Source organism: Emys orbicularis, chromosome 3 (genome assembly GCF_028017835.1).
Source record: "Emys orbicularis isolate rEmyOrb1 chromosome 3, rEmyOrb1.hap1, whole genome shotgun sequence".
NCBI lineage: Eukaryota > Metazoa > Chordata > Testudines > Emydidae > Emys > Emys orbicularis.
In genome coordinates, this window is record NC_088685.1 from 170,010,085 (window position 1) to 170,027,018 (window position 16,934).

The 16,934-nt window shown below is 45.8% G+C and overlaps 1 protein-coding gene across 1 annotated transcript in view; it reads right to left on the reverse strand.

Annotated features, from left to right (window-relative positions):
* Positions 1 to 208: 208 nt before the first annotated feature.
* The window catches only part of PTPN14 (protein tyrosine phosphatase non-receptor type 14), a 100,891-nt gene continuing 84,165 nt past the window's right edge, over positions 209 to 16,934 (reverse strand). The window contains exons 14-18 of the mRNA XM_065401516.1: positions 12,718 to 12,936; positions 7,596 to 7,724; positions 6,144 to 6,378; positions 4,236 to 4,399; positions 209 to 337 (exon numbers count right to left, since the gene is read on the reverse strand). Of these exons, the coding sequence (XP_065257588.1) occupies positions 209 to 337; positions 4,236 to 4,399; positions 6,144 to 6,378; positions 7,596 to 7,724; positions 12,718 to 12,936 (876 nt within the window). The remainder of the gene's footprint in view (positions 338 to 4,235; positions 4,400 to 6,143; positions 6,379 to 7,595; positions 7,725 to 12,717; positions 12,937 to 16,934) is intronic.

The following is a 16,934-nucleotide window of genomic DNA, read 5'->3' on the forward strand; positions in this document are numbered from 1 at the left end:
AGTTATTCCATGAAAAATAAATTACCTTGTACAAAATAATTTGTGGTACTCTCTACGGAAGAACAAGGACTCCTTACTTTTGAGGCAACTTGAGCACGTGCAATATTTGCACACCATGATAAAAGACACGTTTGTCAAAGGAATGTGTCTGTCTTGCCAATAAGGTTCAGTCCAATCCACAATACTGCGTCTGGGATCTCTAAGGAGATTAAATGAGTCTAGAGTTTTGTAGGAACTGGATGAGCACACGATAGACAAATTTGTACTGAGCGATGGTCTGAATCATGAACATTCTCTGTTCCCGTAGGTGTCTCAGCATCACCGGAACATCCACTTTCTGGAAAGTGAAGGTGACAAAGATGTGAGGCTGTGTGTTAATCAAACCCAACATCAACAGAACCCTCCTTTGACTAAGTGTAAGGAAAGAACAAAGATAACTCATTTATAGTTTTGGCCTTACCTTCCACATTATAGCAAGGAATATACATGTATATTATACACACTATGAAAGGATACCAAGGTTCCAATCCTGCTTCCACTGAAGTCAGTGGTAATTTTAACATTAACTTCAATAGGTTTAACACTGAACACCTGGTGCCTTCCAGCTATGTATTACTGTTACCGCATATGGTACCACTGATTGAGTGTGTGTAGTGAAAGGTTATTCAGGAAACTGAGCAATCTCTTACAATCCTACCTTGTTAAATATAGCCACACTCAGCTTGTCCAAAATTAACTAATTGTGTCATGTTACCTGACAAGTCATATGCTGGGAAAATGGAGCATTTCAATAATCAAAACTTAATTTCTTGGGTCAACTCCCCTCTGCCATCCACTGTGCATGCAGGCATGGTAGCCATTTGCACTGTGATTCATGGTCAATTTTACTTATAGAGGAAGGACATTAAGGTTCTACAAATCACGGGAAGCAACCAAGAGTCCAAACAGCATTGGGTCCCTGGCCGGAACAGAAGGATTGGCAAATATATCATGACAGTATGATGCAGTTATTGCTCCCTCTTTTCAGGCCACTCAGTTCCTCGCCAAAAAAGAGGAAAGTCACTGGCAATGTCCACAAGACCCAGAAACCCGACACTTGACAGAGAAGCTCTGACCTTCTTTAATTATCAAAGCCAGGACATGAACCAGATTATGTGAAAGAGAGGCTTGCAAGATGAAGCATTAGAATTCACTGGAAAATATATGAAGTATTAGCATTTTATTGCCTGCATTGAGAGAGCAAAAGAAGAAAAAACATAGGTAACTTGTTAGAACAGGTATGTGAGGAGTAGTTCAAAAATCATTGAGCTATTGCGCTCAAAACTACCAAGGCCCAAATTGAGGGACCAAAGTACTATTCATGCAGGAAACTTAAAGCACTGAGAAATTCATTCATTTGGTGTAAATAATTCTTTCCATAACCTCAGGTTCATTATTTCTGATGTAAACTATTTTCATTAACAAGGGGGGGAGCATCAAATTTGGGTGGAATGTGGATGATTTTGGGAATAAAACTAGCAAGAACCCTCAAGAAGATAACAGCCAAGAGGTTTGCATTCAACCTCCACATTACTATGGACCCTGTTCCAGGTTCCTGGAACAACAGCTGTGTGTTGTTTCTTACATGCTGAAAGAGGAAAACCCATGACTCTCTACAGCGATGCTATACTATACTTTTCATTCCAGAAGCACAAGTTGGAACGAACTAAAAATCTTTTGGCTGAAGTCAGCAGCATTATGAGAATGAGGTCAGGGCAAAGGGACAAGGATATAATTGGTTCAGCTTTTAGCCACCAGAGGCTCTCTGTGTTAGGAAACTAGTGTGGTTTCCATGCATTATGGGAATTGTTTCTAGAAAGTGTTTCACTTTCTCATATACATTTCTGTGTATTTACGTAAAACGATGGAGGCCCCTAGTTTTAATTAAATAAGCCCAAACTGACATGATCACCAATGTTCCCTCTAAATGTTGTGTGTGTTTGTTTTGTACTGAGCAGGTTACAAACTCCACTGGACACTATATTTTTGTCCTTAGGCAAGCTTACACTTGAAGTGAGGGATATGTATGGGAGGTTTGTGCGGGTGTGTGGAGGGGGGCTGTGCGTGTGGTGAGAGGTGTGCAAAGAGGGTGTTGTGTGCGTGCATGGGTGCACATGTGAGTACACTGTAGAGCCCAATCAGGCCCCTCACCTAAGCTCCTGCACAAGGGGCACCCCAGAGCTGCCACCGCCTCCTCCCAGCCAGTGTGTCCCTGAGATCAGAGGCGCTTCCACTCCCACAGCAGCATGCCTGCACAAGTTCTGTCATGGGTGGGGTGGGGTGAGCAGAACAGGTTCTTAAAGGACTACACCACATCCCTGCTGGAGCCACCACAGAGAAGATGAGAGCAGCGGTGCCTGACCTGCACCATATATACAAGACTGCTGCACGGCTGTGCAGTTCACAGGCAACACCGGTGATCACAACTTTTAAAGTAGAGCCATATTTATGCCATTCCACAAATGAGCTGTTACAGGAGACGGGATGTCAGTTTTGGTTAGATGTATTCCTGGAGGTTTCATCACATGACAATCCTGGAGGGTTGGCAACCCTAACCGGAGAGTAGTTATAGATGGCACATAAATACCAAGAAGGGGAGAAATTGTGATGAGGATTTTCATTTTATTTTCAAATCTGTGTAGATGAGAGCATAAGCTCCTGTTTTGGGTTTACACTGCTAAACCACAGAATGCCTCAGCATGGAATGTGATGGTTAGAAAAGCAATTAGGTCATGTTGAGCCAAGCCATGTCAGAACTTGCCTGAACAACGACAAGACCAAAAAAAAAAAAGGGGGGGGGGCAGCAAACCAGTTTGGGCCTGCACAACCCAAGTTCCAGTCTCAGCATTTGACAGTTTGTTGATTTCTACTGGGCCAATAACATCTGGTGATCAGTCACTTTCTGTGTCATCACCACATGGGTCAGGCTTTGATTCATCTCAGAGCTATTTTGTGTGTGTGTGTGTAACACTGAGCACACATCTAACGTCTATATTTATAGTCAGCCTTACAAGGATGTACAACAGGCCGGCCCCGACCTATCTCAGGAGAGCTTAGTTAACCACTTTATTCCAGGAATGGGGGAATCTTTGGATTCAAAACCCACCACAGTGTATCTGTCAACAAGAGATTAATAATGCTTTGTAAAGGTGATATTTAGTAAGATACAGAATTAAAACAATTACTAGCTTTGCCTTCCACACTACAAACATCTTTCTCACGTAAGGGGCATTGCGGCAAGGATCACTGGTTCACGTTAGAGTGCCAGGTTAGTGCTAGATTCAGGTATACTGGGATCTGACTATGCTGATTGCTATCGTACAGGTGTGGGCAAACTACGGCCCGCAGGCTGGATCTGGCACAAGGGATTAAAGTCTTCCAGCAGTTCACTCGATGAAGGAAGCCCCTTCATTTCAATAGCTGTTTTCCTGAGGTTGGCATTGTACACCAACATCATATTTTTCTTCAGGACGTAGTGTTTTTGCTGCACTGTTCCCCAATGACAAAGAACACAGCAGAACAACAAGTAGTTACATACTGTAACTTTTATGTTGTTGATAGTCTAACAGAGTGCCAGCCTGTGTAATAGGTCTCATAATACTGGCTGTGGCCCATCAACCTTTTTTCCTGTTATTTTTGAGTCACAGCTGAGCTTTGTTCCAGTCTAGAAGCCAAAGACAGTGAAAGTGAGAGAGAGAGAGAGAGAGAGAGAGAACACTGAAGACAGAAGCTAGAGAACTAAATCAATAGTCCAAACCGGTTTGGAACCCAGCACACTTTTCCAGCGGCTCTCAATCTGCTCTTTTACACAGTTCTGTCTCCAGATTGATTAATTAAGACAGGTACAGACCCATCTTAATTTAGATTGTAAACTCTTTGGGGCAAGTGTCCTATCTCAGCAGTGCTTTATTAAAATAATAAAAATAAAAACAATACCTACAAAATTGTCAAGGTACATACTTCTGTTAGTCTTAAAGGTGCCACAGGACCTCTGTTGCTTTTTACAGATTCAGACTAACACGGCTACCCCTCTGATATATGGCAGCTAGTGTCAAATCTCTGCTCACTGTGTCTGGGTACACTAACGCAATGAGATGGATGATATTTTATGACTAGTTTGCCCCAACACAAATGTAGTAAATTATTCAATGGACCAGCTAAGGGAAAAGCAATTATTAAGGGGGAAGTTTACTTACTTCGTTATGTTCCAAGCAGCCAATCATCAGTTCTGTTAGGATAACCACCCCTGTCCTCCCTACACCTGCACTGCAGTGAACCACGATTGGCGGGTTGCAATTGTTGCTAGCATCCAACACGCTGTTGGTATGGCGACGTACCGACTGTATCTCCTCCAAATAGGCTGTAAGATAAAATGCAAATTATGCTGTAAAATCCTATATGGCTTCACATAAAAGTTGAAAAATTGATGAGAAAGTCAGTTTTCTTTTTAAGTGACAATAATTTACAGTTCCTACAAGACACTAATTATTTGGCCACTGTGTACTGAACAGCACTGAATCCAGCGAGTACCAGCTGGGTGTCAATTATTACTTGGGAGTTTGGTCCCTTAAATTAAATAGTTCTTTTTAAAAAATTAAATTCTGTTTTCCCCTCTGCAAATCCCTAGCTCCCCAAAGCAGATGATTCTAGACATTACTTACAGCAATTCCTGCTATTAACAGGCTGGGATCAAAAACAACAGCTAAGTCCCCTTGAAACTACCGCCTGCCAGAGCCAGTAGCGGATGGGAAGTGAGCATCCATCTGCCCTTTTCTTTCCTTCCCTTGTAGAATGAGTGAGAATGTCAACCATGTCTCTACTTTTTTGTTTGTTTTTCAGCAGGTATTAGGACTTTTTTTGGACACAGATCTCTGTGGCTTTCCTGTAATCACTACTGTAAAGTGTAAGGATCTCTGAGAGTCCTCTCGTCTAGCTCTAATGCTCTCCAAAATAGTGGCTTTTTGCTTATTAAAGTATAAACATTTCAGATATCCTAGTGGCTCAGCTGGTTGGGAAAACACAATGCAAACCAGGACACTCAGGTTCTGACCTGGGTATGGGTCTCTCCCAAGGTTATTCCAGCAGGAATTGTTTGAACCGCAGAAATGAAGTCTCTGGGCCTAATTCACCATTATACTGCACCCTGTGCAGTCTTTCCCACCTGTGCAAGCAAAATCAGAAGGGTGGCATTTTACACCTATTTTGCACAAGTGGAAGTGATTCCATTAGGTGTACAGCAGTGGAGAATCATGACCTCCATGTCCAGCTGTATCGATGAACAGCTAGGTTTCAATTTTTACAGCTTCCCAATTGCTGCAGTTGAATGTTGGAAGACTGTCCTTTTAAAAATAAATAAATAAATAAAAAGCTTGGAAATACAATGAGAAACAGGAGTAGCCCAACTTAAAGTGGTGGGTGAAAACTCCATTACTAACCCATAATACCCTGAGTCACTTCCTTGGCAAAGCTGAAAATTCTATTTGCATATTCCTCCCTCCAGTTGTAAAGTTAAATAAAACGGGTATGCATTCCTTAGGGTCATTACGGTAGCATTACTATTACTGGCATTTTAAGTGTTTATTAGTCATAAAGTAGTAAGGAACAGTACTGAATTAATAACAGTCAATGGTTGAGAATTTTGCCTCTCACCCAAACCTCCCACACTTTAACAGTCCGATAATTAAAACACCTCCTGGGCAGGTAGGGAGTTAAGATTACTGAAGACAGCCCCTAGCATGGGAGGAAAGGGGAAATATGGGGGAGGGGGTGCAGACAGAGTGCCTGCCTTGAGGGAAAGAATGGGGGGCCCTGCAATGAGAAGGGCACACAAACCCTGGGATGGGGGTGAAGTGGAAATGGAGGGGCAAGGAGCACACAAAGCCACTGGCAGTGGGGAGAAGGGGGGAAGTTACAGAGAGCCCCTGAAATACAGGGGGATAGGAGGATGGCACACAGGGAGCTTTTGGGCTGGAAAGGAGGGACGCCAGGAGCCCCTGGCATGTGCAATGAGTTTGGCTGACAGAAGCTACAAAGTGTGCAATGCTCCCTTGGGTCTTAAACATGTTCATTGACCATAAACGTGTGCATTAATTAAGGGATCTTACATAAAAAGCCTTGGACTTCTTCTGGACAACCATGATCAGGCCAGTCAGTATACTGCAAGTGCCACACTGTCCTCTCCTGCCCAGACAAAAGATGCTTGACCTTCAGCCCCGTAGTAGCATAGCATCCAGAATCCGTGCGGAACTTAGTTGTCACCTTAAACTTCCCATAAGTGGCTGAGCTGTGCTTAGAGCCCAGTTTAGGCCAGTAGCGATGACTCTTGCTTCTTCCTCCTTCCTGAACCGCAAAAAGCAAAATTAAAATGATTCTTCTTGTAGTGTCATGATGATAATTCTCACAAACAGAACCACTTGTGCAGCTAAACTGGGTACTCCTTTTTATCTTCTCTCGTAAGAGAAGAACAAGGGGCTTCCCAAGAAACTGAATGGCATTAAATGAATGGAACCTCAATGCCAGAAAAAATATCATTTAGTCCAAGGGTTGAGAAGGCTCAAGGCTTGAACATTTAGATGGGTAATGAGAACATCCACAGTTACATTAAAGGAGGCCCGCCGACAGGGTGGACAAAGGGGGCAATTGCCCAGGAGCTCGGGCGATCTAAAAGTCGTCCAGGCAGGCTGCAGGGCTCCTAGGCACGCGCGACCGCTGTGGGCCCTGTGCTGCGGGCCAGTGCGATTGGCCACGGCGGTCGGTCCTGGAAGTGACGGATTCAGAATTGCTGTCAGCGGGCCTGCATTAAAGAGACTTTAAAAAAAAAAAAAAAAAAAATCTAAGGGAAAAACTCTCATCCTTCAGGGTATACGTCAACTTCTGATTGCAACAGGTGAGGAAGAAACTTCCCCATAGGCAGGTTATTTCATAACTGTCCATTAAGAGTATTTGTCTCTCTAACCTCTGACAATCTGGTACTGGTTTATATCAGAGATGCGAAAGTGGACTAGACAGAACACTGGGCTAATGTGGTATTTTAATTCCTATGTTCTGATAAGGCAGCAGGGTTCAAAGCTGGATGTAGTGTTAGTTAGCAACATGTGCAATAAAAACAACTGTTTTGCTTGGCATAGGAATAAAAAGGATTTTTTTTAAATGGACACTTCTCCAGGAACAACAGCTTCTGGTCTCTTTTCAGCGATAAGAATGACGGTATGCAGGACTGGCCTTGGATGAGCTGGGAATAAATGTCGTTTTAACCAAGAGCAGTTCAGGGTTCTCATTCCAATGGAAACATTTTTGCTTTGTTTGGCAAACCAAAGTCTTACAACTGAACTGAAGCTTGGTGGTGGTTGTTTTTTATTTTAGTAAATGACAAGCTAAATACTAGAGTGCTATAAAAGACAAGGTCACAGCAGTAGATTATCTCCAGACAACTGTTCAAGGGAATAAAAGGAGAAAATAAAAGGGCTGCTAAAGAAAAACATTATTGGAATGGGAAGCAGTGACAATGGTAGAGTTGCTCACATTCGGAAAGAATTGCTCTACGTAATTTTACGTACCTCTTCAGCTGTGACCATGGCTATAACATTCACCCCCTGTTCCCACACCATCTGCCAGAAGTCATGGCAAGTGTGTGGCAAAGGTCCTTGTGTGGCTATATAGTGCCATTCCTCCCCACCTACAGTAACCTAGGAGTCAGGAAAAAAATACAGTTAATGCCAGACTTTTCTGCAGTGCGATTCAAGACAAGGCGCTCCGACCAACCGTCACAGCGGTAAGGAGGAACTGAGAGGACGTAGGGTTGGCGGTGCCTCATATACCAATACATGAGCGCGGCACTCAAGGGGGCGCTATAGCTGACCCTACAGATACTGCTAAGGCAAAAACCTCCGATGACTGTGCACGTGGGTGCGCGCACACCTAGAATGGAATAGACATGAGCAAGCCCTCGAGAGGAATACTTCTTCCTGTTTTGCAGAAAATTAAGACCATGCAGTGCATAAAATGGAAAAAGGAAAATCTTTGCTTAAGGGCCTGATTCAAAGCCCATTGAAATCACTAAGGATATTTCTAGACTGCTGCTGGGAGTGAGCCTCAGATGTGTTTGAGTGCCCGAGCTGCAGCCTGAAAGCAATGTCCACACTTTTATTTTTAGCACACTAGCTGGAGCCGCTCTAGTCAAAACTGTCTACCTGGGACGGGAGGCTCACTCCCAGCTGCAGTGTAGACTTAACCCTAGAAAGACTCCTGTTGACTCCTATAGGCTTTGCATCAGGCCCTCAGTGATTGCGCTGAAAGAAAGTCTGGGCACTAGGCAGATTCTACATGCATTTCAAAAGACTGCACAGCTGCAGATAACATATAGTTTTGTAAGCACCATTTGAACATTTTGCATCAGGAAAGCCAGAGGTTGATTAGTCCTCTGATGTCACTAGATTTGATTATGCTTAATTATTTTATAATGGACAAAAATTATTTTTAGAAAGTAGTCCTGTTCTGTCACTTTCAAAGTTGCAGTTGAGCCTGTTCCCAAATCATCCAGTTATGCCCACACATTGCATATAACACATTAGTCTGATATGCCAGCAGCCAGCTAGCAATGAAATACAGATAGAATGTCAGAATTTGCTTTGAATTTCTCTTCCTCTACTAATTTAGGTTTTCAGTTCAGTGGTTGCAGTCTATCAATAGATATGGCACATTTAACAGTTTTTCAAGAGTAAATTATGGAAATCCTTTTCCAATACATATAATTGACCTAACAGATCTTGCAAAAATACTTTTGGTGTGTTTGCACTGCAGCATATAAATAGGTAATTAAAAAGAATATTTGAAACAAAATTTACATGCTCTATACTGTGCAATAACTAAAATGTACTGTTAGATCACCTTGAAAATTCCCATTTACAACATATTATTTGTAATTCTCCTATGAAGTAAATCTTCTAAAATATTTAGATAATTTAAAATTTGCTGATATGTGTAAAAATCTGCCATTTTAACACTATCACCTACTAAATTTCACTTTTTTTTCATATCCAAACTATTTTTCAATTCTACAGCTAAAAAAACCCAAGAACATTTAAAGTCACTAAACCTAATTAAAAAAAAAAATTACTTTTAGCAGCTTAAAAACAAAACCAGGTGAACCCATTATGACAAAGTTATATATTTTCTGTGTCTCAGAGACTGGGACCTCTAATTCCAAGTTTCAGTCCAGAGCAACTTTTTATTGACAAAGTTATAAATCCCAGAGAAAAAGATTTATATTAAGTGCTGATACAAACATAGATATCAAGATTCTGGCAGCCAGTGCTATAAAGAACAATCAATAACGTTGACAAAACTAAGTGCGTACCATGCTTGAGATGCAAGTCTTTGTATAAATTTTAGGAAAGGAATGTCAGTTTAGCTCGTACTGCTGCAACAGCACTAAACTCAGATGTTTGGCTTTTGCACTTAGATGCCACAATGATTAGAGCTGTATTTAAATAATTGTTTTTAATATACCAGGAAAGGTTTTTTCCCCCCTTAAATCTAGCTCCTTGTTTTGTTTCCTATTCAATCATATACACCACTCTTCTGTATGTACAGTAACTACAATCTGTGGGCCAAATCCAGATAATTGATGAACAGTGCTTAAAATCAATTGAAATTTCAAATACTCGACATCTGGCCCTGTATTTGTATATGTAGCTGTATTCAATATATGATTTTTTTTATTTGATTGCATTTTTGTGTAATATAGACCTGATCCAAAGTCCACTGAATCAATGGGAATCTTTTTCACAATCTTTGGATTATGCTCTATGTCAGAGGTGGGCAAACTACGGCCCGTGGGCCACATCCGGCCCGCGGGACCCTCCTGCCCAGCCCCTGAGCTCCTGGCCCAGGAGTCTAGCCCCTGGCCCCTCCCCCGCTGTTCCCCCGCCCCCGCAGCCTCAGCTCACTGCGCTGCTGGCACGATGCTCTGGGCGGTGGGCTGCGGGCTCCTGGGGCAGCGCAGCTGCAGAGCCGCAGCCTGACCCGGTGCTCTGTGCTGCGCGGTGGCATGGCTGGCTCCAGCCGGGCGGCATGGCTGCCTGTCCTGGTGCTCTGGGCAGCGCGGCTGTAGCGCCGCCAGCCACCGGTGCTCCAGGCAGCGCAGTAAGGGGGCAGGGAGCAGGGGGGGTTGGATAGAGGACAGGGGAGTTCAGGGGGGTGGTCAGGGGGCGGAGATGTGGATAGGGGTCGGGGCAGTCAGAGGGCGGGGAATATGGGGGCAGAGGTCCCGGAGGGGCAGTCAGGAAGGAGGGTGGGGGTTGGATGGGGCAGCAGGGGCAGGGATTCCAGAGGCGGTCAGGGAGAAAGGGTGGTTGAATGGGGCAGAGGTCCCGGGGGGCAGTCAGGAATGAGAGGAGAGGTTGGATGGGGTAGCAGGGGGCAGTCAGGGGCGAGGGGGCCAGGGGCCGTCAGGGGCCAGGGAGCAGGGGTGGGGTGGATGGGGCAGGAGTCCCAGGGGGACCGTCAGGGGACAGGGAGGGTTGGATGGGGCAGGGGTCCCGGGGGGGCCCGTCAGGGGGCGAGAAGCAGGGGGGTGGGTCAGATAGGGGGCGCTGGCCAGGCCACACCTGGCTGTTTGGGGAGGCACAGCCTCCCCTAACCGGCCCTCCATACAATTTCCGAAACCCAATATGGCCCTCAGACTAAGAAGTTTGCCCGCCCCTGCTCTATGTGCAGCAAAAAGCAAGAGGTTTTTTTTTAAATCCATAACTTAAATTATGATTTGTGTCTCCGTATTTGGACTATGCTTAACATCTTGACAGGATAGGCCAGTGTTAAGTAAGCAGAGAAGTGCTGACAACCCACAGGGACAGCAGGCTTAGTGGTGGTGGGATCATGATCCTCCAGGCATGGATCTTATCAAAATGATATAGGAGCTGTCTTTGTCTTCTGACTTCTGGTCCAAATATCCAGCCTCCTGGCATCTGATAGGATAGAACCATAAATAGTCTGGAGGGAGAGTGATGCCTGGAATGTTTACTGCATTCTAATGCCCTGACTGCAGGTTATTAAAAATTGAGTATTGGGCTGCAAGCACACACTTTATGCTACAGAGGTAAATTTCACAGATGCGATTTCACCTTCTAAGCAAAAAGATCACTTGCTTGGCTTCTGTAACAGCCACTTGGAGTTCAAGGAGAAAATACTGGCAAGAGCCAGAGTGTCAGATACTAAAACATGAGTGCATGTTCCTGCATGCTCTCTAGATCTCAAATGGGTGTGCGAACAAAAGTGACACAAAAAATGAAATGTGGACTCTTAAAACTGGCTGAGAAAAATTCTTTTTCTGGCTGATACCAACTTATGGGCACAATTTATATTGTTAGGAATTTTTTTCTCCCACAAATTAGATGAAAAAAAATTTGATTCAATAATCCATCATTCTAGCAATGGCAGATGATGCCAAAAACCAGTATCTGCTACCCACCAGGACTCTGGTGGGAAAGTGATAACCATGACAGGATCCTGGTTTAGAAAGGTGTTCTGAATCAACAGTATTTAATATTGAAAATCATGACTAAGATTAGCTATTCTCTTTGGACTTAAAGGCCTTTCTTCCACGAAGATGTAAATGAACAGAATGTTTTATTTATTATTCTAATTTGATTTTTTCCCCCATTTTGTTATTGACAATGGGAAAAGGCAGCCCTGTTATGCCACATGGCAGCCTGGCATGACCTGAGTACCACTACTTCTCTCAGGACAGAGTGATAATCACCAAGGGGCCTTGAAAAGCTGTAATTGGAAACAGAGAAGAGAAAAATGAATTTGCAGCCACCCTGAAACAGCTTACTGCTGAAAATGACTATATAGCAGGCTTACAAGCAGCATAGAGGGTCAGACTGTATTTAAACCATTAATACAATGAATTTCTGAACAGTAACATAACTTCATTTTACAAAACTCCCATTTGAAACAAGGCAATATGAATGCTCACATGACCAGCCTAAATGGAAGAGCCATTATTTTAGGGGTCTGATTTACTAGACCACTTGTGTGCTGGACATGCTCAAAAGGCAAACATGCATTTAACACCCCTATATTTTAAAAATCAAGCCCCGTAAGTTTTAAAAATAAGATAGAAGCTTTGGGGCCAGGCCTCCTACTGATTCAGTGCACTCCTCTTCTCCCTGCAGGTTTCCATTTAAAGTTTCTCCTGGTGGAACCACTGCCTATCCTCCTCCCCTGGGAGGAAATTCCCGCTGGTCCAGCTGCTCCTGCAGGATCAGGGTGATGGAAATTGTATTGGTCTGAACTAATATGGGTAGAGCTAGCCCATTAGTTAAATTTAAGATATGTTGGGTGCCCTTTTTAGCTTAATGCAAGCATTCAGCCGCTAGTCTATGCAACATTGCAACAGATAAGGAAATTTCTGTACAATGATTTCTAGGTCCCAGAAATGTAATAAATACATCAATTCATGATTGTTCACTGAGCCTTGAAATTAGGAATGTGATGTAGTGACATTGTCGTCCAAGGTAAAACAACCTGCCCATTTTTTAAAGAAACCTAGGTAGATGTGAGTAAATGACTTTTTGCAAGTCCTCTAATGTTAGAAAACAATGGCCATACCTGTAACAACATACCCACTCCCCTAATGCTTCTTCATATGCCATGTGATGCTTCAAAAGCCTTTACCTTTATGTGCGAGGCATTGATGTAGCCTGTATTATTTTCTTTGGTTGGTACCAACTCTACTCTGTTCTCCTCATAAGGAACGACTTCCCTGATGCGGTTGCGCTCAGCATTTTCAGGCAATGCTGCAGTGGTGAAGATCCCATCTGCCTTTTTCTTTGGAATCTGCTCATATTCGGTGAATACCATCCCCTCTTCCAACTTCCTCTTCAAGATTTTGCACTGTGATTTAACAGAAGGAAAGGAATACTCTCATCAAGTAATTTTTCGAGACAGAATGATTGCGGAAGTATCACACTGCAGTATTTTATCTCAATACAGAATGAATCATCAAACAAACTAGGATGTTCTCGTCTTTTTGCTTGGAGCTATACTGCTTACTATACAAAGTTTTATGTTGTCTGAGAATGCATAACTGTCTGCTTCAGTGTAGTTAAATCAGCAGAGAATTGTATGTTTCTAGCACATTCTCTTTTTATAGTTACAGATTCCGGTGCTAGATAAAGCAAAAATCTTCTAGTTACAATCCTGATTCCATAAATGGACTTATCTAAGTACATTTTTGAAAAAAATTATCTTTAAAAGTAGTCACTCTTTTGTTACAATGAATTTAGGTTCACATTTTCAAAACATGGCCTTAATTTGTACATTGCCATTTCTGTGCACATACAAATAAAGACAGTTACCTTTTTCCATAACTGGTGTTCCTCGAGATGTGTTGCTCATGTCCATTCAACTTAGGTGTGTTTGCTCGCCACATGCATCGGTGCCAGAAGTTTTTCCCTCAGCAGTATCCGTAGGGGACCGGCTCTGGCGCCCCCTGGAGTAGCGCGTGTATGCTGCGGCATATAGGGTGCTGCCAGCCCCCTACACCCTCAGTTCCTTCTTGCCAGAAACTCTGACAGAGGGGAAGGAGGGCAGGATGTGGAATGGACATGACCAACACATCTCGCAGAACACCAGTTATGGAAAAGGTAACTGTCTTTTCTTCTTCAAGTACTTGCTCATGTCCATTCAACTTGTGTGACTCCCAGCAGTACCTCTGGAGGCAGGTAAGGAGTTCACGGACATGTAGATTACAATACAGCTCTGCTGAACCCAGTGTGGTCTCTGGGCTGCTGCATGATGTCATAGTTGGCCATAAACGCGTATACTGAGGACCACGTCGCAGCTTTACAGATGTCCTGGATCGGAACGTGTGCCAGGAAGGCCGCCGAGGATGCCTGCGCTCTAGTCGAGTGGGCTCTGATGATTGGCGGCGGAGGGTCTCCCACTAACTCGTAGCAGGTTCGAATGCAATAGGTGATCCAGTTAAAAATCCTTTGGACACTGGGAGGCCGCTCATCCTATCAGCTATAGAGATGAAAAGCTGAGTCGACTTACGGAAAGGTTTTGTCCAATCTAGGTAGAAAGCCAGAGCTCTTCTTACATCCAAAGCGTGAAGGCGCCTCTCTTCACTAGTCTTATGGGGCTTAGGGCAGAAGACCGGAAGAAAGATGTCCTGGCTCATGTGGAAAGCGGACACCACCTTGGGAAGGAAAGCCGGGTGGGGCCGGAACTGAGGGTCGCATCTAGAGCCTGGTGTGGTGCACCATATATATGAATATGCTGCCATGTGACTTAGCATGCACTGGCAAACCCTGGCCATGGTCAAGGGAAATGTGGAGACTTCCACGATGAGGTCTATCAGTGCCCTGAATCTCCAGTGTGCAGGTCGATTCGAGCACCACTCTGATGAACTCTATCCTCTGTACTGAAACTAAAGTGGATTTTTTGTCGTTCACAAACAGACCAAGGCCACGGCACGTGGCTAGCAGCACTGTGACATCCCCTTGGACCTTGAGCTTCCCTTGATGAGCCAGTCGTCGTGGTATGGGTAGATCTAGATACCCTGACGTCTGAGGTAAGCCGCCACCACCGACGTGCACTTGGTAAATACCCCCGGTGCCATCACTAGGCCAAAAGGAAAGTCCGGGAACTGAGAGTGGTTGGGACTTACCGTAAACCGGAGGAAGCGTCTGTGTCCCTTGACGATGATGATGTGGAAGTACGCATCTTTCAGATTGAGGGCAGCGTACCAGTCTCCTGGATCCAAGGAGACTGTGCAGAACTTCACTTTCGCTAAACAGTGGTTCAAGTATGCAGGTCTAGTATGGGTCGCAGACCGTCCTTGGCCTTGGGGATTAAAAAGTATTGGGAATAGAACCCCTTGTTCCTGTACTCCACAGGAACTACCTCCACCACACCCAGCTGTAGTAGACCCTCTACCTCCTGAACGAGAAGATTCTCGTGAGGGGGTCCCTGAGGAGGAACAGGGAGGAGAGGCGGGAAGGGGCAGTAGAAAGTAACTGAAGGGTGTAACCCTGTGCCACCGTACTGAGGATCCATTGGTCCTATGTTATAGACGCCCATGCAAGGAGGAAGGAAGAAAGGCAGTTGGCAAACAGAGGGGAGGAAGGATCTGGGGAACAGTGTGGTAGGTCACCCTCAGGCGTACCCTCAAAACGGGCGCTTGCCCATCTGCTTACTGCAGGTCAAGCCCTCCTGTGATGTAGATGGGGGTTGGTGGCCAGGCACCTCTTGTAGCCCCTGGATCTTTTGTGGGGAGGCTCCTGGCGAGAGTGGCTCCCCTGGTTCTAAGGCTGCTGCGGCTTAAACCGCTTGCGGGCAGGGCCGGGGACGTACAGGCCCAGTGTATTTAGGGTCGTACATGAATCTTTCAGGCCATGGAGTTTAATGTCTGCCTGTTCTGCGAACAGAGCGTGCCCATCCAAAGGGAGGTCTTGCATTGACTGCCGAGCCTCCGAGGAAAGACCAGAAAGGAGCAGCCAGGAAGCCCTGAACAACGAGATGGCTGATGCCATGGTATGGGCGGCGGTGTCTGCAGCATCCGATGCTGCCTGGAGAGCTACTCTGGCTGCAGTCGAGCCCTCATCCAGGATTGCCCGGAACTCCTTCCTAGAAGCCTCAGGAAGGGCGCTCTTGAACTTGGTCACGGCCTGCCACATATTAAAATCACAGCGGCCTAGTGAGGCCTGATGGTTGGCCATCCGCAACTGTAGATTGGAGGATGAATAAACTTTACACCCAAACAAGTCTAGTCACCTTGAGTCTTTATTCTTAGGGGTAGCCCCTGGTTGACGCTGTCTCTCCCTGTGGTTCTCCGCCTCTACCACTAGGGAATTGGGAACAGGGTGGGTATAAAGGTACTTGTGGCCCTTGGATGGCACAAAGTACTTGCGCTCCACCCTCTTGGAGATCAGAGGCAAGGAGGAGGGAGTTTGCCAGAGGGCATTTGTAATTTTAGTGACCCCTCATGTAGGGGCAAAGCTAGCCTGGCCGGGGCCACGGGGCAGAGAACATTAAAGAGGGAGTCTGTGGGTTCCTCTAACTCCTCCACCTGGAGGCCCAGGTTGGTGGCAGCTCTCTAACAGCTCCTGATGTGCTTTAGCATCATCCTGGGGCACCGATGGAGGGGGCCCCACTATGGCCTCATCTGGTGACGAGGAGGAGGAAGCCAGTATCAAGGGGTCCTCTGCAACCATAGGTGGTCCGGTGGCTTGCTCGCCCACTTCCTCCTGTGCCTGCAGCCGAGGCCTCTTGGGCTGGAGGGGGGTGAGAGAGGGCGATAGCCAGTCTTTCCGAAGCTCTGGATATTGAGTGGGCAGCCTGAGAGGGCTGAGCGAACCCCCATGGGTACCACTGTGCCAGCCACGGAGTCTGAGGCCACGGGCCCGGCTTCAGTGCCGCCGCCGTAGTCTGCACCGTAGGTGCCGGAGCCTGTCCTGCCGCTAGGTAACCTTGCTCCGAACCTGAGCCACAGCCCGAGCGGTCGCTCCCCTGTGACCAAGATGGGGCTGATTGGTGGCTCTGTCCCGATCGGTACCGGTCGCCCTTCCCGAAGCTGGATCTGGCTGACCTTGACGAGCATCTGGATCAGGGCCCTGACGACTCTGCGACAGCCCTGGGCTGGCGATCTATGCCTCACACTTAACGAACGGTACCGGGATGTGGAGTGGGAACTAGAGCGGGCTCAGCATCGTGAAGATGTAGCTGCACACGGTGACGCCGCCCTGGGGGATCGGCGACGGTCCGGGGAACGGTACCGTCGGTCCCTTGACCTGTCCCTTGAGCGGTACCGGTGCCGGGGAGCTTCTGGGCGCTGACTCCGGAGCTGACGAGGACCTTCGATGCTATCCGACCCCAAGCAGTGTATCCCA